This window comes from Acanthaster planci, linkage group LG14 (assembly GCF_054643075.1).
Source record: "Acanthaster planci isolate LZ-2023a linkage group LG14, COTS_SCS, whole genome shotgun sequence".
Taxonomy (NCBI): domain Eukaryota; kingdom Metazoa; phylum Echinodermata; class Asteroidea; order Valvatida; family Acanthasteridae; genus Acanthaster; species Acanthaster planci.
The window spans coordinates 3,571,833-3,593,081 of NC_141790.1; the positions used below are offsets into that span (position 1 = coordinate 3,571,833).

Genomic DNA, 21,249 nt, shown 5'->3' on the forward strand with positions numbered 1-21,249 from the left:
TAGTCCGAACCATCGCTTCAAGCTAAACCTCATACTTGTGGCCAGCATCTTCGCTGGATTCTGTTCTACCTTATAAGTTGTCATATACCTTGTCTATTCTGAGCAGTCAAGCAGCAACCACTGTATGGAGTCAACTCAACCATTTGCTCATTCTTCAGGCAAAAAAAGCGTCAAGTTAAACGATGCTCTTGATAGATAGGCGGGTAAACAGGAAACAAGCTCTTATTCGTGTAAGCCCTTCTTTGCTGAGATCACATCATTGTAAAGAGCTATGGTGCGCACTTAACCTGATAATGCAGATCAGCGGAATCCGTTCAACCCAATTGCATGGTAATGGGTTTTTAGGCATTATTAGAAATGTATAAGATCTAAGGTATGAGAAATGGAATTTTGGTGGGTACAAAATAAACCACTTTTTGGTGACATGCAGCCATGCAAGTTCGAATTGTAAGTTGTCAATTGGACAGCTTAGAGAGAACATGTAATCACGACCACAATAGCATATTATGCTATATCTGAAAAGTTTTTTTTTTCTTAAAAAAACACTTATGTGTATCCATCGACGTTTAAGAAAAGGGATACATATTTCAGCTTCAAAAGGCGTTTTTTAGCAATGGTTTCTGTGTCCACAGTATAGGCTTCTTTGTTGAACTGATTTCAATTCCGGTCTTTTCGAATTAACCCCTGTGTTCGTAAGTGATAATTGTAGAACTGTCAAAGACGTTTGTCACGATCAAAATGCGAAAGTTATCGTGTGAATCTTTTCGGTTTTGTGTAATGGAGAAAAAAGGCACACTATGGAGGAACTCGCAAACTAACCAAAAAATAACTAAACCAATGATCTTTGAGGTAAAGGTCGCAAGGAACTGAATTAATAGGGCCCCGAACACCAATATGTGATTTTAAAAAAAGGACACAAAAGAGTCTATTAATGAAAAAGAAGCCCCCTAAAAGTAAAAAAAGCAAACAAACAAACAAACACGAAAAGGACTAAAAGACTTAACATCAAAACGATAACAATTTTACAACGACTAAAACCAAACCCAACATAGTGTGTAATATGGACCTTATGAGGTTACTCTCAGACTTCAATTACTGACTTCAAGCAGAATAGGGCTCACGCAGAAAACCACACTCCAATTAGGAGGAACAATACATGTCAAGTTGACTGGTCCCTGCTGATGTGCTACAATGAGTGTGTCCAGACCATGTGGCAGCTCTTTATAGGGGGAAGCTGGGGCTGAAACAAATAAACGGGAGGCACACTTCAAGAAAAGAAAATCAAGAACTCCAAACTAAAACTAATCATTTTTAAAGGGGAACTACTTCAATGTAATAACATATTCATTTCTGGCTCTGCCACATTAGCACAGTTTGAGTTGGTTATTAGGGAAATCGGTCTTTAGCAAAAAAAGGGTATTTCTTCGTAATCTTGTCTATTATTTGCATATTGCAATGGCTGATATTACTCTAATATTCTTCTTCTGTTATTCACATACTTCTTGCTGTTTATCAATCCCTAAGCTACCCAACGGATAAGAGTACAGAAGCGTTTGCTCTAATGCCAGTGTTTGCTGTATCTTAGACCTATTCGAAACAAATTTTCATCTTTCATTAATTTGATACCTTTATATTTCCCTCTCAGTGTGTCGTGTATGCTAATTTATTTTAATTATCACCGACAGAAGGCACAGCAATTGAGGAGACTGCTTAAGCCTTCAAGCAGCAATGAACACCACATCCCTGGTTGCAGACCAATGGCTTTATTCATGGCAAACTGAAAAACTAGTCACAGTTTATGAATCATTTCTAAATTGTGGGTAATAGTTGCATTACATTTAAACAATTAGTTAATTGGACAGTGCTTAGTGGTCACAGGAAATAAAGGTTAAAAATGAATAACGTAAAAAAAGGTACCATTGCTACCGCTAGTCTGAAAGCGTTGACTTGCGTTGTTCAGGTATACGATTCCAGTTTTCCATTTTTTTGGTGATTTTTGTATCTGGAAGTCAACACAGCAGTGGTTTTGACAGTTAGGAAGATCAATTTTTAAAATTGTATTGAGGAAGTTTTGTGTTTTTTCGACTTAATGTAAAGACTTTACTGGAAAGAATCAATCGTGAGTGAAGCAATTATAAAAATTACTGTGTTCTCTTGATGTTCTAGACAGAAATATCAGTATTAAATTTAGATGTACTATTCTTTATGCTGCCCTCATAAACAATTCCTCGGCCAGTTTTCTAATCTGCGGCAGCTTCTGATATTTCTGTATTTTTTTGGGGGGGGGTTAATTCATAGAAATTTCCTTAATATAATTTTGTGTTTAATCAATACACTTTTGAATTTTTTGTAACATTTCAGACTATTGGAGTCAATTGTACGTACTGCGTATGCGCATTGTTTCCTACATCAATTTGAGCTAATACAAATTGGTGGGATGTTATATTTATTCTAATTATTTGGCTCTACTTGGGCTTAGGATCACTCTGTACATATTTCCTTTACATGAAGTTTACCATAATTTGCTTGTGAGGCCTATTTCAATACTCAAGACTTTACAGCCAATTTGCTCAAAATTTACAAATTCGTAGAATTATTTAAGCTTAATGTTATTAGTGTTTTACCACTGTTCTCTCTTTTTTTTTAAAGCTCCAATCTGGTTTTTAATTTAAGGTTTTCCTCAATTCTGTATTGAATATTTATTGTACCTATTTGCAAGTAGAAGAATCAAACACTCGGTCGCATTGCGAAACCCCCTCTCCAATGCTGCATATATATAATGCAACCTAGAATCACCAATTCCTTGTTTTCTGTGTAGTTCCATTCAGTGTTCATCAATAGACTCAACTTGTTTTTCAAGCGGATAAGCGAAGCAGAAGAGCATGAAAATATATTAACAGCAACAACAAATATGTTTTTAAGCTTCCATCCTGCTAACTGTGATTAAATTTGAAAGAAAAAGCGGTGCACATATAAGCAAGCTGCGTGCCATTATAAATTAGCCTAGTAGCGACTGTGATCATACTGCCGTCTATCGGATGAGGAAATACCTGTATGTCTTAAAACATTAAATAAAGACCAAACGTACCAACATCATCACAAACGAAAAGCGTGGGTAGCCTGCCTCAACCTTGTAAGCAGCCTCTTTCAACCTCGTCTACGTTGCTTCCACATATATAATTGTTTTAAAAAGAAAACAGCATCTTCATAAATTCCCAAATAAAAATCTGTTCAAGTACAAAATGAGCCTCTGTACATTAACATAACATTTGTAATCACAATTGACATAAGATTCTATGTAGATGTACAGAAAAATCGACGAGTGAAATAGCATGGGCAATTAGAAACGGGCCCTTACTTGAACCGATGTTTCAATATTGTCACGACAGGGTACCGCTCTAATAGGTCTACATGCAAGTCTTGCATTTCATGTAATCAGTGGTCCTTTGTTATCAACGCGAATGGTTTTCCACGGTCGATTTAAGGTGATAAATGGCAGCTACTAGGAGCGCGGCCTTGAAACTGTTAATTTCTACACAGAAAAATTCCTCTGGGCAGAGAGAGTGCATAATTAGGTGGATTCTGGTTAGAACAATAATAAAACCTAGACATACGTTTGTGTACAAACAACAGCTGTTTTTGATGTTTGAAATGACATATCAGATGTTGCAACGACGACATTAAAAATTTGTATTGAACATATAAAACTATGACAACCAAATTATGCAGTAGAGCTTTATTTGTCACGTTATTGCCGTCACAGAATATGCCCGTTTAATTGGTATCTCTTGACACGTGATATGGGTTGATGTAAAGTTTCAACCATAGCTGTCCTGTAGAAGTGTATTGGTAGGCCTTGGAAACATGCCGCTTTAACTGACGCAACACTGATGACGACAAGGTGACATTTTCACCTTTCACGACTTCCTGAAGTACCCGCAACGTTTCAACCCAGTCACATGATAGAAGGTATACTGGCTTTGAATACTGCACATTCGATATAACGCCACGTGAAAACGCTATGGGATCATCATGTCTCCACTTCAATTTTCATAGATGTGCATGCCAAATTTAAACCCGACCTGTATATTCAGGTGTTTAAAAATGTAAATTTAACCTGACCTAATGTGTCACACAAATTGACAAAAAAATCTTCGCTGACCCGTAATTAAATGGAGGTCTCCATGTGTCCCAAGCTTGAAGCCAAAAAGAACTTACAAAAAGTACCTCGGTCTATTTGGGTGAAAATATAGACACAAATAGCAACACGGACGTATGGGATTTTTTGTAAAGTACTGGATTCTTTTTTAATGGTGGTGAAACAGCTGTATCTTGGGATATCTGATTTTACGAAAAGGTTTGTACGGTATCCCAAATATGCCTCTCTAAATGCGTTTTTCTTTTGTGGGTCATGTTTTGGCGCGACATTAAGCACATTGACTCATAGCTGTTTAAAGAAAGAACTGCGACATGTGTGACTCAATTGTTGGAACCAAAATGGCGCATTATGCGTCACTGCATACGGACAATTAACACATAATACCGATAGCTGCGCACTGTACCAAAGACATAATGAACTGCCATTTTGGTTCCAAAGACTGAAGTTGGCGCTGCTCTAGTTGATGCAATCCGTCAACGACACTGCTGATTGTTACAAAGGTCGTAAAACAAAATGCTTACAATGACAATGTGTTCATATGTACTGTCAGTGTCCTATTTTCCACAATCACGTCAAAAGAACTAAAGCAATGGCTGTTTTGGCAGAGCTGCTGAAACAGCTGAAATTCTCCAACAATTGCTCCAGCATCCAGTGCACATAATTACGTTTCAACCTGACAACCACACTGTGTGTATGTCTTTGTATGCAAGCATGGATGTAGACGTACGTGAATGAGATCGGTCCGTATGACGACTGGCGCAGGACAATGCAGGGTTCCAAGGGGGGTGGTTCGATTTGTACCTGAAATTACTGCACAGTGGTATGTTGTACCGTAAGGCGATTGGTACGCTGTGACAGTACACGGGTGGCTCTTTTGCCGTGCACAAGGCCCAACTCTCTCCCCGGACCAAAATGCCGCAGAAACCGCCTTGCACAAGGCGACTCTATGGCGCTAATGGAAACCAATGTGTCTGCAGCGAGGACCGTGACGGTAGCTGCGAATTTAAAACAAGGTATCACTGTTCCCCTACAAGGACGCAGAGTGGATAGGACACCGGCCTACTCCTAAATGAATCTAGAGGGCGCTGTATATCACCAGCTGTGAGTACAAACAGTAAACTTCAAAAAGAAATTCAAGGAATAGTCTCAAAGAAAATCTGGGTGAGAAACCAAAAGAGAAACTATGAATTATTATGTTTTTAAGGAGGGACTGTATGAAGGTAGAAACAGGATTCTTTTATTGTTGAGTACAGGCTGTTTACAATTTTTGACTTTATACGTAATTATTGTAATGCATTTTGGGACTAAATTAGTTGCCCGTCCTTCCATTAATGTGTATGCATATAGGAAAGTCTCTATTTATATTGTGACGATCGCAGGTTGTCCTTTGTTTAAGGCATCGCACAGCGATCAGTGATCCAACGTTGCTTCACTGACACTTGAACCTGCTTAATGTATAGAGCGATCCAGCTTAGGGATCACTGACTCAGATCCAGATCAACAGGCCGTTATTTCTGCATGGAATTCGATTCGTTGGGGGCGCTCTTCGTTAGTGCTGCTCATCAGTTTGCCGTCTCTGCGTACAAAAGTGAAATGATGATGTCCCTGAGAAAATGATTCTTCCAATGGGGTTGAATTTATATAGATCAAGGGTAGGAGCAGGAATAAAAATAGGAGGAACCTCACCTATCTTCAAAATTGCAAAAGTTTTATTTGTTTCTTTGTTTGTCTTTTTTTTCCTATCTTCAAAATGAGAACATGGTCTCGTTTTAAAAGTAGGAAAAAACGATGGTTGCAACCATTGAAGTTCCAATACTTTCCATAGACTATAAGCACGTCTGATTTTTCTTTCTGCAACAAAGACGTCTGCACATTTCCCTTAATTTGAAAAAAATGGTGGTTAATCGTAATGCTCATGGTTAACAGGTACAACTACGGCGCCTATGAACAGTGAAAACATTAGTTAACAAGTTCAGCATCACCCGCAGGACACTGTCAAGCCACGTTGGTTCAGGGGGCAATTATTTTAGTTGATGGGCCAATTTATAAAGAATCTGAAGCAATTCTCCATACAATTTTGTTTGACAGTTCCAAGGCTTAGCTTGGATTTCCAGAAGTGCAATTATGACATTGATACTGTTTTGGCAACTGTTTTGGGCATTTTGAAACTTAACTGCGTTTTGAGCTTCGAATAACCTCCAAAATAAAGACGACATAACTTTGCCATTAAAAGAAAGTAACATCGGCTCAACACCTGCCAGGTTCCGACAGAGAAAGAGGGCATGTGGGCCTGCGGTTAGGGTCTGTATAGTTTCTGATCATAGGATCGGAGGTTTGAATCCAGCTGGTGGCGACATGTTGTGATCTTGGGCAAGTCACTTAAGCCCCATGTGCTTCAAACTGTCCACCCAGGAGTAAATGTGTACCTGTATGGGCAGATTTGGTTAGCCGTGTGTGCCTGATATTGCAGCATCAGCTAGTATACTCCCCAGGGAACTGAGATGGTTTCAGGAATGTTCAGTTGTTGTGAGCCCAGTGTGCAGGGGTAATGGTAATAATGCGCAATGTTACTATTACTACACGGCCGAAATACGTCGTTTCAAACTGAAAAGAAAATGTGATTTGATTGCTGATGCCACAATGACATCACATTTGTGTGGCATCCAGAGGTGAGGAGTAATTTTCATCTTCACCCTCTTGAAGAAAATGGCGGCGTACTTGGGTACAGAATAAAGGGTGGAACGGCTGGCTTGTGTGAAAAGCGCTCGCCTCTGACCATTCGATTCCCAGCCACGATGAATTTTTTTCTCCTATCCCGTCCGTTCGATTTTTCCTCCCTCCCCCAAATTTCATTCTATAGATCTCTGGCTGTCCTCCGTGGATGCATGTTAGTCTTTTGGTGGCTGCCTAAAGGGCGCCTTTACATTACATTCTGCTCAACCGAGTTGCGATTTAGCGTCTTTATTGTACGGAATTCGCACTTAATTAGATAAATGTTATTATTTTCATTAATATTAAAAAGGAAAAGAGACTAAAGAAAGTGAAGGTCATCGTTGGAATAACTTCTTAATGACACTAGCTCCCTGCAATTAATTTTGTCCTATTCAATAACTTATGTGTTAAAAAATGACTGAAGAAAAATATGAAAATACATATAGACAGAATACACAAATGAAACACTACCCTGTCGCTACTTTAAATTTAATTTGCCGAAGGAAGCAGCATTTTGAAAAAAACAAACGAAGCCTCTCTGCAAGTTTCTGCAACAATTTCCCCTTTGCGCATATCAATCAAGCCAGGTGCTATTTTGTCATCACAAAGCTACGCAGGATTTCCTCGTACTCGGAGCAGGTTAGGCCCACGTTTTTTTCACAGGTCGCCGCTTTCCTTGCCTCACAGAAGCTCCAAAATGATCACCGAAGTGACGTGGGCTATACCCGGGGCAGAATTCACGGGGATAAGGGTAAAGTCACTAAACACTACTGATAATGGAGCAGTTTAATCGAGTTACGGTCCAATTTCTTTTCATCACTTTGGCGGATAAAGTTGCCATTAAAAGTCAATCGCCCCTTGACGCATACCGCGGGGATGAAATTAGCCACACGGGCCTAATCCAATCTTCACAGCGGAGAGAAGGTCCCTTGTGCGACTTGTCCCAGAACGGCACCATCAACGCCAATCAAAAGAAAGTTCCCAGGTAGACGCTGAAGACAATCAACCCCGTTTTGGTGTTACGAAGAAATTGATGAACTCGCTGACCGTTCAGGGGACGGATGAGAAGAGGGCAGAGCCAGAACAGTAATCCCTTTTCTGGTTGTGGGCTGGACTCGTTGTCGATGTCCAGCTCCAATTCAGCTTGTCATTTTTTTTTCTTTCGTCTGACGTTGCGGGTTTTTCATTGGCCGACATCTCCTAGCCCGCTCCACCCTGAATTAAGTTTCTCTCCCCCAGCCGTCGGTTCATGTCGTTCGTTTTTGAGGGGATGTGATCACCTTGATTCGATTAGCGCAAATCGAGGCTGCTAATGAGCATGAATTTTTTTATTCTGTCTTAGGACTGAGCAATTTGATCACCGCCGATCGGGGAACCAATTGCGAAGCGGTCGAAGCAACGAACGGTCCTCGAAGAAACAAAAAGGTTTTGTCGCCTGATTGATACTTGCAATATAATTTGAACCGTCTTACCCTGCGTTGTCTGCCACGTACGTCCTTCTGATAGCCATTTTGCATGTTCCAAGATTGAATAATCTTCACTAATAAAGGCTAAAACGTGGACATTGCCACTTGTCTCACACAATTCAGAGTGTACGGTGGACCATCATGGAAGAACTCCAAGCATTCGTCACGAAATCGTTCGAATCTTCAGAGACGCCAAAACTCGGCCCCAACATCATCTCAGTCAAACGAAGTCTGCCGAAGTTCGACACGACCGCCTGGCTGAACGCTATCGGGGAGTCCACAGCAGTGCACCGGCGGCCTGTCAAGTCGGCCACAGCGGGGAAGACACGGCCGACGGGCGGGGCGATCGACCACACCGAGCCTCTCCCGACATCGGCTGCGGTGCAGGCGGTGCCCGTGGCTGCCAAGCTGCCCTCCTTCCCCATGACACTCTTCGGGCCCGGCGATTCTGATTTGGCGAGAGATCGACTGGCACTTTTCAAGAGAGGAACACCACACCTTAGCAAGCCGTCATCTGCAAAACGGCCCAAGTCGACCACAGGTTGGTTATTTTCTGCTCTATTTAGAACAAAGAAAAGAAATGCACTGAAAGACTATTACATGATAAGTTGATAACTCTCGAAGACTATTTTTAGAAAGTAAATCCAACGTTCGCATCACAGTCACTTCTGTGATTACAATTTCGATTAGCTTGTGAGTTCGTACAATACACGCATTTGAGATTTCGTTTTCTGACACTTTCATGGTCTCTTGTTAGCCTGCATGATCCGAGTCTTCTTATTTTTCCAGACAAAAATATTCTGGGTTGAGGGCCAGTTTAAGACTCTTTCATCATTTTTCTTTACCTAAACTTCTTTGAAAGTACGATGTAGATTTGGCATTATCTGTTACATAAGGTCACAGAAGACTTTTAGACAGCAATACTAGATTTGTTGCATTTGAGCCCTTAACCCTGAAGAATGGCATGGATTTGCCGCCAGTAGATTACAGTTTTCAAATCATGAATTCAAAGAAATGTACAGAAAATGGACACATCCGCATTGCATCTGCATGTAAAGTTGTAGTTCCGTCAGACAGGGCAGGATTGTTTGTATCCTTGTATTTATCTTATGGTCAACCGTGAAGGCTTTTCTGAGTGCGCTGTCAGTGAACAAACTTAATATTTCCACCACTCTGAGCTTGAGCATGGTGTCGTAATGGAATGTGTCCATTCCTGTGGCGTAAATCGGTAATTTGGCAGATTGGGGGTCGCGAAAGGTGGGGGAATGACTTGCCCAGCCGTGAAGATTTGAAAAGCGGGGCGTGACACCATATGGCTTTATATGATCGATGTTCATGTTATTGATGTACACCTGGACTACTCTGCATTCAAAATGCTCTCTTTATGGCTTTTATAAAATTGTTTTTCCTTTTTGTAATGATACTGAATGCATTTTAGTCGTTGGAGGTCTGAAAAATTCTTCTCAATCCGCTTTTAGATTTTGCTCACCAAAAATTGGGGGGGGGGTGATTCAATAGCCCACCCCGCACTTCAAAAAGTTGGGGGTATATACCCCATCCCTCCGGGATTTATGCTCTTGGTCCAATAACTTTCAAAACCGGAGTTAAATCATGCACGGCATCAGCCAGAAGAACTCTCGAAGGCATGAAATAAACTTAACGATAAAGATGACGGCACCGATGTAGAAAATGCAGATGGTGGTTTCCAGTTATTGGAAAAAGTTTTAAACCATACATTTCAGAAAAGAAAAAACACGGTAGTAAGTCGCCTTGGGAAGATGTCAGCAAAGTCAGCGAACCCCAGCAAATCACTGAGGATGCCATTTCCCCTGTTGGCCATGAAGACGAAGATGTCGACATGGACACGGACCCTGACGAGGACCTGGCCCTGCACGAGGATGCCGACATCGCGGCGGCCGAACAGGAGGATCGCGCGGGGGTCCCATCGCGCCAGCCCCGAGAACCGAAGGAGACGGTGTCCGGTAGTCCCTCCCCGGTCCAAGGTCTCATGGCCAGCCATCCCAGCAAGCTGAAGCAGCGCCGGAGCCGGACCAACTTCACCGTGGAGCAGTTGGGGGAGCTTGAGAAACTCTTCGATGAGACGCATTACCCAGACGCGTTCATGAGGGAGGAGTTGAGTCGCAAGCTGGGCCTCTCAGAGGCCAGAGTGCAGGTATGAAAAAGAATCGAGGACAAAAGTTGCATAATAGATAGTTTTTCTGTTGGAAAAATGGAAATGGAGCAGAGATGAGTTACACAAACTCGTTAAATACCACATACAAACATACGGATACCTCCAAACAAAGTTTTTTTTCACTTAGGATTTTCCAAAATTCCCGCTCCTAAACCGTAACAAAGGTAAAAATTGGAAACCTTGTCATCAAACTGCAATGCCCAAATTAAGCTTTTCAAAAGGAGACGAAAAGGTGGACATGATTACAAATCTGTTTGCTTCGTTTAAGGTTGATGTGACCTTCATGCAGCTATAGTGCATTTCCAACAGTTAAAATATGTCATTTCAATCCCCATGACAATTTTAGATGATTTCAGTAGCTTGAGAGAAAATTCGGTAAAGCCTTTTGATTAAACATTCATTCTGTGTCCCAATAGTGTGACGTACACTACTGAGAGAGAGAGAGAGAGTATTTTTGCACTCTTCTGAACTGTTTTTTTAGATCTGATGACAATAAAACCGTTGAATAATTGTTGATATATTGCACAGTCACGGTGAACACAATATCGCCGTAATTAGAGCAATCGACCCTGAAAACTTAAATATAGTTTTCGTATTCTAATTTGTACACATAATTTATATACATTTTAGGACTCATCTTCCTATAACTGTAGACACTTCGACTGAGTACAGGAGCATGGCCAATGGGCCGCGTCGTACAAGAGAAAAATACCCGGATAATGTTACAGTTTTGCTGATGAATTCATGTTGGGCATAATTTGTTCAAACAGCTTGTTCTCGTGATTTTTATGTACACGCTACCCAAAGGCTTTAGCATTCGTTAACCATAGAAACGTTGGTTAAAGACAATGAACAACTGTTCAGCATGTCGCTGTATCTAACGTTGGGCTTTACCTAAACGAAAATTGGAACCACTAAGAATTCCATTGTTTTAATTAAGAAATACCTCCAATTTCTGAGGCTATACATGATGGAATCGTTCATTGATCACAAAAAAGGGAAATCAAACTTTCCAATATTAGTTTTGTGTTTGTTAAAGATTGATTATTTTAATATGGATGACATTCAGAAGTTAGGCCAAAATTAGTCACAAAGAACACGTTGAAGAATGTGCCCGTTATCATTCATGCTTCTCCACATTCCTAGGTCTGGTTTCAGAACCGAAGAGCCAAATGTCGTAAGCAGGAACACCTTGGAGGGAAAGGTAAGGCCATTTTAAGCATTTCATTTGGCACTGGAAATGGAATTTTCGTTTTTATGGCTTGTAAACGCTTGTCCCAATTTGTAACTGTGCCGTGATGCGTAACCAGTCAGTGAAAGACCGTAAGAATTCATTGCACGTTAGTGTTACTTTCAATGACCAAAAAAATCATTTATTTCACAATTTGAATTTTCTGAGCTTAGTGAGACCAAGACAAGAAAATACAATATGATTTTAGCGAACCACCAACTTCAAAGGCAAGCGTTTTTAAACGTCCATCATGCTTTAAAAATACACAATGTACAGAGGAGGTCACGATGTTTTGATCTTTGAAGAGAGAAAGATAATATTAAACATGAACGGTGTAGAATGTTAACATATCAAATCGATAAGCATGAGAGAAGTTAGACTTCAGTTTTTACTTCTAAGGGGTACCAATTTGTTGTCAAACTTTTACCGGTATCAGCCAGTATAAGAGTTGACAAATTGTGTTCAAATCAACCAACAACCGAGGTAGCTTTTATGCTGAGGTACTGACATTCCTCTAACTCACATGAGCATAATATTTTCTCTCCAACGTGAGCCTATTATTTTCTCTCCAACTTCTGTGCGGTGCAATCGGGGTTGATTTCAGATTAACTTGCAACAGAATTGCTTTAAATTTAAAGTTCTAGTGAAATGTTGACGTATGGTGCAATGTACCACACCGCGAGTACCATTTTTAGAACAAACGTAACAGTTGTTTTTACATATCTCGTACTATTAATCGTGGAAGAGTCTTTCACTCCCAGCAATGAGAACACAGTTGTTCACTTCTTTCTTCACGGCAACACGGCATTCAAGTAAGGTGTACGGGCGACATTGAGCGAGGTGAACCCACTCACCCATTCCCTGGACGTTTCAGAGCAGCCACGTATAGAGGACTGGCTCCTCACAAACAGGTCATGTAAAAAAAGCCATACATAAGCGACAAAAATAAATAATAAAACTAATGAGTTGAAATATTTCCATAGATACAGTTCCATAGAACTATAAGCCTTGCTAGGAGTCCTTTATAACAATCTCTGTAGCGAGAGAGGCTTCCTGGCATTCGGGGGGATGCTACAGTAACAAAAAAAATGAAAAGACTTAAATTTTCTGCGTCACTTCGTTTTCAATATTCCAATTGGTCATCACACTGTAAATTTCCTCCGACTTTCTCACCTTTTTTTCAGAAATTCTAACCAAAAGTCCAGTTGTCAAGTTCGAAAATTCTCCTTTTGTACACCCCCAAAGAATAAAAGTCACTTTTGAACCGCCGTGTTTGTAGTCGGTTGAAAAAAGATTGTTATGGTGCTGAAATATCAATGTAATTGATTGCTCGGCGAATGCCATTAAATATTAACACGAACTGTGTAAATGAAGGTCGTCACCTTTTAATTTTGTTTCGTTGGTTTTCTTGTCTTTGTTGTTGTTGTTGTTGTTGTTGTTGTTGTTGTTGTCAATTCGCTTTCTTTTGTACTTGTTCATTTTATTTTATGTTGTTTTTGTTGTGCTTTGCTTGTGCACCGATTTTATGACGATGTCTTCCTTCCTCTTTATGGTCTTACCAAGACGTTCTGACCCCTGCGCCCGCACTTAACCAACCCCTGATGACATTGATGAGATTACTACCACAAAGGCCAGGGGTTGATAATTGCATCAAAAACGCTCTCGCCTCATAACAGAGCCCAATTTCACAAAAGTAGGCACGGATTATCCCCCAAGCTTGTATTCCCGACTTGAAAAGAAGTCAAAGGCGAGCGTTGCTGATATTTAATCCCAGCGTCCGAGAGCACAAGAAAAAAAGGCTAATCCAATAGAGATATTTCGCGCGCATGATTGAAAAATTGTATTTTGTGGTGTGATTGTGGCAGCCATTGATATCGCAATGGGCCCCTTGCCACAACCCAGACACAGCCAGGTTAAGCTTTGCAATTGATGCGAATTTAACCATGTCACGAGTCTTGTGTATCGGACGACAGAGTCAAAATGTCAAAGTATTAGTTTACGTGGAGCGGAAATGGAAAAAAAACAGTGATTTTAAGGACACATTGAACTTCCTCTGGGCTCAGACGTTTTATGTGACCGTAAATTTGAAAAATGCCAGTGGAACGGACCGACGTTTTTTCGTATTTCGGCCATGCAACCATGCTAATGTTGAATTCTCTGCAAGCAATTGTGTTTTTTGTTTTAAGACAAACACTATCGAAGCCTATACTCTACACTGTCATACATCTGATCAATTTCCGATATTATTATTGCATCTGTAAAATGTTGAAAAGAGATAAACCAAAATACTACGAGACAAGTATTGTAGTCTGAACCCTTAAGACTATCAAAAGCCCCCTCCCACCCACACACACCCAAGACATGCAGTCTTAATTCAAGTCGCAATCCAGCTGTAACAAAATCCTTTCTTTGTCATTATTCGCTCTGCCACTCATGACTGGCTTGTGAACAGTCTTGTTAATCGTTTTGTGCCTGATTTTGTGACAGTTTTACCTGCTACTGTCCAGTTGGAGTCTTATCTTATCTGTTATTAAAATGCGTGGCCAAGGGCCATCTTGTATTAAAAAGCTAACAACCGGAGAAACGATAGGGTACAACACCAAAGCACACTCATCACCGTTTGAGAAAGAGAAAGATTTTATTGTCGTTTACTCCCAAATTTACAAAAAGTACACCTCGCCCTTACAACGTATCTAAAGGAAATCTCAAAAAAGAGGAAATTATCCTATGGCTATATGGGTCAGTGCACTTGATGACACCGCTGCCCACTGCGGCCGGCCTCAAGTCTGTTCATTATCTAAGAACTCTGCGATGAAAACAGTATTTCGTCTTTTCGAAATCTCAAGGGCGTGAATTCCCGTGAAGAGAGGGGGGTATAATCCTCCTGAGTGGGAACGAGGATGATGCCAATTACCTACATTACTACCCTTGTGCTTTTATGGGTACTTACAAAATGATGGATAAGAGTCGGGTCACTTTTCAAATGAAGAAAAAAGTGTGAGGCCATGCCTGAAATTTTAGAAGTAGTCAGGTTCCTTCCCATTTCACACTGTTCAGCAAATAAAGAGGATTTGAGGAACACTATCAAAATGACCCCACATGACAAAGTGACCTCAGTGATCATTATTTTCTCGCATTTTTTTGAATGCGTCAGATTAGACGTAGGCCGTCAATGAGTTGAATAAAAACCAAACCAAACGTTTCGAAAATATACATTAAAAATGGAAAACTTCGAGGAAAGTGCATCAAAGAAGTCAGAAAGTACAGCAAGCTAGCACGTAAGCCATAATTTTCGGAGGTGATTAAATTAGCGAAGTGGAGTGGAGCTGCAATGAGCTGGCCATGCCTGCTGTATTGATTGGTCAAAGTCCTCTGCCGTTCGAAGACAAACTCCTCCTAATCCCCTTCTGAGTTCTTCTCCTTTCTCTCGTTTTTTCCACTCTGCCGGGAAGCCTTTACGTTTCCCACCCTATTTCTTCACTACACTGTTCCAGCAATTGGATTAGAGCTTCGACTAATAGCAATTTAACGACCTCTTAATTGACACAAAATTCACTTAGGCGTCCTTTTCGGGGGCCATAGTAAATTAATAGCACATCTCAAGCGGATTTGGGCTTCTCGGATCGAATCCAATTTAAGGAACCTCTAAAATATCCTCTTTCTGAAACCTAGAGCTATTCTGTGCCCTTCAAAAAGTCTGTAAAACTAAAATGTTTAACCGGATTTGCACACACTGCTTTGGAATTGAAAATACGCAATTAACTTATTTCTTTCTGATTGACGTTTGCAAATTTTGTCGGTTTATTGAAGGCAGACAGATCGACGTATTATATCCATATATTCTGTTGTTTAAATTTCATGATAGTAATCCGATAAATAAGGCATCAGTCCGCAGGCCTGAGGCGTTCTTAGCGAGCTATGGTATCATCCGTAGTTGCATTACACACTTAACACGTTGTTAATGATATTTTGATAAAAGTCCTCTTCCGCGAAGCAATTACAAGTTAATGCGCAGTTTACGAGCTTGCAGCGGTAGCCATGCCAGCCGGAGAGCCTAATGGGATTACGGCCGCATACGCAAATACCCCGGCTCTCATCCGCTGCGCGTGCGCTTATTATTAAATGCTGAAGCCCCGACCCCTGCAGTGATTGAATTTCGCGAAAGGCAATTTAAATCAATAGGAATAATTTCGCGCTTTCCGATAACTCACAAGCGCGCACTTTTCTCAAATATATCCTGGTGGGTTCGTCAGAAGTCATTCTCCCCCATTTTCAGCTGTATGTAAAAAATATACATTTTACTCTTTTTTTTTTTCATTAAGTAAGGTCCCAGGACCCCATAGTGGTGCTTGAATGTTTCCAGGTTTCACCACAATCATTCGCTGGTTTTAGATGCATTTTGATTGTTTTATTATTTGAAAAAAAATTCTCGTCAGCAGATTTTCACTTAAATAGATATAACGGAAGAAAACGGTAGTCGAAATACTTTAGTAGCAGAGAACTGTATTAAACTGAACAGTTCTCAGTCTTCTTTGGGGGAAAAATGCAACACTTTTTACTGGTTTTGAAACAAAATTGTTCACACAATCATGGAGGATGTATCTTATACAGAACTGTATGATTGAAGTGTAAAGTCATTAGATCTACAATATTTCTGTTCCAGATCAAAATATTTTCAAAGGAAGTGAAACAAACACAAGCATTGTTGAAAGTATATTAGAATGTAAATATTGTTTTAGATTGAACCAAACCCTTATGTTCCCAGTCAAGCAGAGTTCAAACAGACAACTTCGTGATGGAGGGTCGGGATTAAATTACCTTAATATAATCGATGAGTTATTGGGGTCTATACCAGCTGTAACTAAAGTGTCAGCGTGTGCTGTAGATATTTCACCACTTGGTAACAAATGATAAGTAGCCTGACCTTTTTTTAGAATGCAATGGTAGTTTTGCGATCTGTTCTTCCTTCAAACGATTAAGTATTGACTTTAGTTCAGTATTTACTTTAGAAACAAAATGAGCCTACAGCAAAAAAACAAACGAACAAACAAACACCCCAACACCCCAACAAACAAGCAAACAAAGATGTGTCTAGATACACTCCTATTTCAAGTCTTATTATATGTTGTGCATGTGGAGAGAAATAGTCCAAAAATCTTCCCAAAACTTAAAACAACGGACAATGCTCCCTAGGGGGTAGTGCCCCTCCCAGTCCCCTTGATCCGCCAATAGATGCAAAGCCATAGAGCAGGAAGATGACATCCACAGGTGCGTCCTATACATTCTAAGTATTTTCCGTTCAATCTCCAGTCGTCTTCTTGTGTCTGTCGCATTTTTTTTTTCGCTGTGGAAATGCTTGGAGGCGCACCTGGTCGGTTCAGACGTAAACACCGGGGCGGTAAGCGGCAAGAGTGGGGATTGGTAAATGGTTGGGAGCCAAGCAGGGCTCTGGATATCGATAACTCAATGACGGCCTGAGAATGGCCCCACTGGACGGTTCTCCGAGTTCCATTCGAGCGCTTCAACTTGATGCCTGGATGCTCCTGCAGAGTTTCACTAGAGTAAAACCGTGCCCAAAATGTCAAAGTTTTAATAATCCTGAAGGGGGAAGAACCGATCCCCCAAGCTGCCTTGGCTAAATTGTCACCTAATGAAAATTAATCTTCATTATTTTCACTTGTCTCGGTTGCTACATCCCACACATCTTAAGGCAGTTTACTTGCGCCCGACTGCCATCATCCAACACTCATCATTCGATTATCTCCTCCCGTTGAGAGACTCTCCCCTCTTTTGCTTACTCAATGGCCTGCGACCGAAACACTCCTTTGCTTCCCTTATAATTGAATCAAAATATTTCATCCAATTCAATCTTCGCGGCGGGGAGAGGGGGCTTTATGTATATGCAATCTCCGCGCTAGACGGGCAAGGAGGGCACCAAGATCCCCGTCATCAAGTCCCGCCAGGGAGCGCACCGCCAGCGCTCACTTGGCGGGGAGAAAGGTGCATCATCGCCCCGCGGCTCCTGACGGCAGGAACCCGGTCAATAGACTCTGGCTCGCTGGAAGAAGTCGCGCTTATTGAATTAACCGCCGCGGATCGGATGCCGGGTTCTGGTCGTGTATCAGTAATCAAATCTATTTGATTAGAGGACTCATCGATTTAATTCATTAATGGGACCTCTTTTTTTATTCCACATTAGACATAGACAATAACAGCAGATCGCAGAGTCAACCCTTCACCAATATCGAGGTTCAAAAGCCATTTTGGCCGCAACCTCACATTCTGCAAGTGAATCGCGCTACATAAGTCTTCGTTTGCAAAACTGTTTTTGCCACTAGGCGGGCATGCAGTGACGCATGTTTGAATTGTTTTCTTCCATGAATCACTCTGTAGGCCTCTCCTGCAATCTTGATGCGCCTGAGATATTTTTTTCGTCAACATTTTGCTGTTTTCGTTCTTGTTTTTATGGACTATGTGACTTCAGTTGTTCAATGATATCATATTATTCTTGACTCCTCTGCATTTGATTTAATTAACCTTTTGAAATAAAGGAGTTTTTTTAAATTTCAAAACATAAACTCGATTAGTAGCTGCTTGTCTTGTTCCTATTCGTTTCTTTTTAAGGACCCAATCGTTTAGATGATTCCGTCCAACCGCAAATGCTCATGTTTCTTGCAATACGTTCAGACCTTCACAGCATCAGTACTCTGCAGTCAGCGCAGTCCACTTACTGAATTTTGTTATTCCAAATCTCTCTGCGCAAACAAACCAGAATGTTCGTACATATGGTTTTTTGTACCTTTTCTGAACAGGAATTTATTCAGTTTAAAAACCAACTGAAGGGAGGGTGGGTGGTCGAATGGGATCCAAATTCCCCACCAAAGGGCCTATCCCTATCCATGCAATCACATTTTAACAGTGCCGGGCCAATTTCCTTTTAAGCTGTCACGCCTCTAAACTTTTGTAAACAATGTTTAATGTATAGAATTTTTTTTTTGTTCGTCTTCCGTTTTTACAGGTACCCCCATCGGAGCCAGTTCCAATGTGGACACATGCCGCGTGGCACCTTACCTCAGCATGGGATCACTGCGCATGCCGTTCGACAGGGTGCAGGAGCAACTGCAGCTGAACTTGACCACGACCGTGACGGCTGCACCGTCAGTACCGCGCCCTCTGCCGTCCATCTTCACCCACGCCCCGTCGCTGATGATGTTCCCACCGCCGGCCTACGCATTCCCGCTGGCCACGCTGATGAGCAGCATGATACGGCCGGGCGGCGGCTCCAAAACCTCCTCCATCGCCGACCTAAGGATGAAAGCGCGCCAACACGCGGCAGCCCTAGGCCTGCATAGTTTCTTGTCTCAGTGAATACGCAGAACGATCGATCACGATTGTAGGCAGCCGTAGTATCATTCTAATGTTCCTTTGAGTGGTCGTAATTACGACGTACTGACCATTGCTGAATGCAATTTTCATTGTTGATAGATAAATAAATACACATTTTCTTTATATTTTGTAAAGTTAAATAACAAAATATGTGTCATAGGCTTCAACTGGAAAGCAACCCTGACTGAAATATGTTTTATTTCACTTCGAGATATTTTGCACTTTCTGCTCCAGTATTTTCAAGGTCAAGAACGGGGTCCAATCAATTAAACATGGAAATGAATACGCCATACAGTAGCACATTTCTTTCATTTTAAATAAATCTGATGTACTTTCCAATATAGATGAAGCAATTCTGAACAGCACACACCTTTTTTCAACCATCCAAGTCTTACTATCCTAATCCTTTGCGGAGTGATATAATTATAAAGAGCCCTTGATTGGTTCAGTTCATTTATTTACTTTCCAATCCAGTTTTCCACCAGTTTAATTTCAAAACTAATTAATTGATATTAGTGGTGGAAGTCCGACAAGACACAAGTTCTAAGCGACACCCATTACCTGCGTATAGCACGCTTGGAAACTTCTGTAACATGAGTTCACTCGTAGTCTATGATAGTAAATCCGCATATAATATTACGGATCACAAAATAGGCGTGTCAGACGGACACAAACAAATGATGACATGATGAGGCTGGTGCCATTCAGTAGCGGTTGTAAACATATCCCAACGAAAGTAGAGAACTGGGCTTCAAAACATTGAGGGGATCGTTATGTTTGAACTGTATACACCCAGACGTCTTTGCATGACGGATATAACCGATGGTGGGTTGGACCCCTTCAACTTATCATCATCATCACTGAGCATGGACCACACTGAGTGGCGAGCCAACTGAAGGCAGACACATCTCTCTCTCTCTCTCTCTTGTCGCCTGCCAATGACCAATAGCCAGTGATGATGTGACTCCCGATTGCCTACATCGGAGTGCCAATTTTGTACTGTGCACATACAGTTGCAAATATCTTAGCTTAATTAGCACCAATGTAACAGCCTTATTTACGAAACACATGATTTAACGAAAAAGTAAGTTTTTTTCTCGTGGAACCCTGCACTTAAATTGAAGAATCTAAAATAAGCCAGACTGAAATAATGCTTCCTTTCCGCACGTTTTGACATCACACTTGTTTCAGTATAGTACCAATATTGATCAAGCAGTTGTCATCTGAATGCTACAGGACACAGATTCCGTTGCTACACTTAGCCCAAATACTCATGAATTAAAGAATGACATGTGAAATGTCAAGATGTGCGGAAAGAAATACTGGTTCCACACCACTTGAATATATCCTGGTGGATTTTAAGAGTTAAATGCAGGGTCCACAGTAAAAAGTGGAAACTGACATTTTGTGACGTGCACAATTCATTTCCGCATCACGCCAAATGGATTCACACTAACCGAAACTTATTGCAAACTGTGGAGCATTTGTGGAGGGATGGGACAGACGGGGGAGTAGGGGATGAGAACCAAAGAATTCAACAAAATTTAAAAAAAAAAAAATTGATTTACTCTAAATTTAATTTCCATTCACCGTTTCATATTGAAACTAAACCCCTTGACGTCATCACGACGTCAGCAGTCACGCAGTGTGGACCAGCAACGCATGTAATTTTGAACCAGTCACTGTAAAGCATAATCAAGCTTTATCCTCTTGTGTGTAAATGTGTTTATGTCTGTCGATTAAAATATGTAAATAAAACTCAATCTTAATTAGCTAAATGGAATAAATCACCGTATGTGAAACAATATGCATAAAATAATGAATTTGTTTGTACATTCCTTCTTACGTGGTCAGGGGCATTCAGTACTGATTTGAATAATTTAGCGTTTACTTTGTTGAATTATGATATCAAGGGGAACCCGTAAATAATATTCATCAGAGAGAGTGACATCCGTTGGGTATAGGGTACCTCAAAGTAAGGAGATATATTTTGCACCTAAGTGCCTCTATGACTACTCGCCTAAGCCGAGCGCACAGCCTCTTTCTTTGTCACTGAGTTACATCTACCTTCAAGTGAATGATGAAATTATGACCGGCTGTT

The 21,249-nt window shown here is 40.9% G+C and overlaps 1 protein-coding gene across 2 annotated transcripts; it reads left to right on the forward strand.

The window, feature by feature from the left end:
• The first annotated feature begins 7,867 nt into the window (after positions 1-7,867).
• On the forward strand, positions 7,868-20,955 carry LOC110986991 (short stature homeobox protein 2-like). Of its 2 annotated transcripts, XM_087146094.1 has the most exons (5): positions 7,868-8,296; positions 8,461-8,878; positions 10,080-10,510; positions 11,678-11,735; positions 18,781-20,955. In XM_087146094.1, exons 2-5 carry the CDS (start codon positions 8,479-8,481, stop codon positions 19,128-19,130), a joined length of 1,239 nt encoding a protein of 412 aa, XP_087002220.1. In that variant the 5' UTR covers positions 7,868-8,296; positions 8,461-8,478; the 3' UTR covers positions 19,131-20,955. The 2 variants fall into 2 exon arrangements, with proteins under 2 accessions (XP_087002220.1, XP_022105055.2); XM_022249363.2 differs by lacking the exon at positions 7,868-8,296 and having other exon boundaries at positions 8,309-8,878.
• Positions 20,956-21,249: the final 294 nt, after the last annotated feature.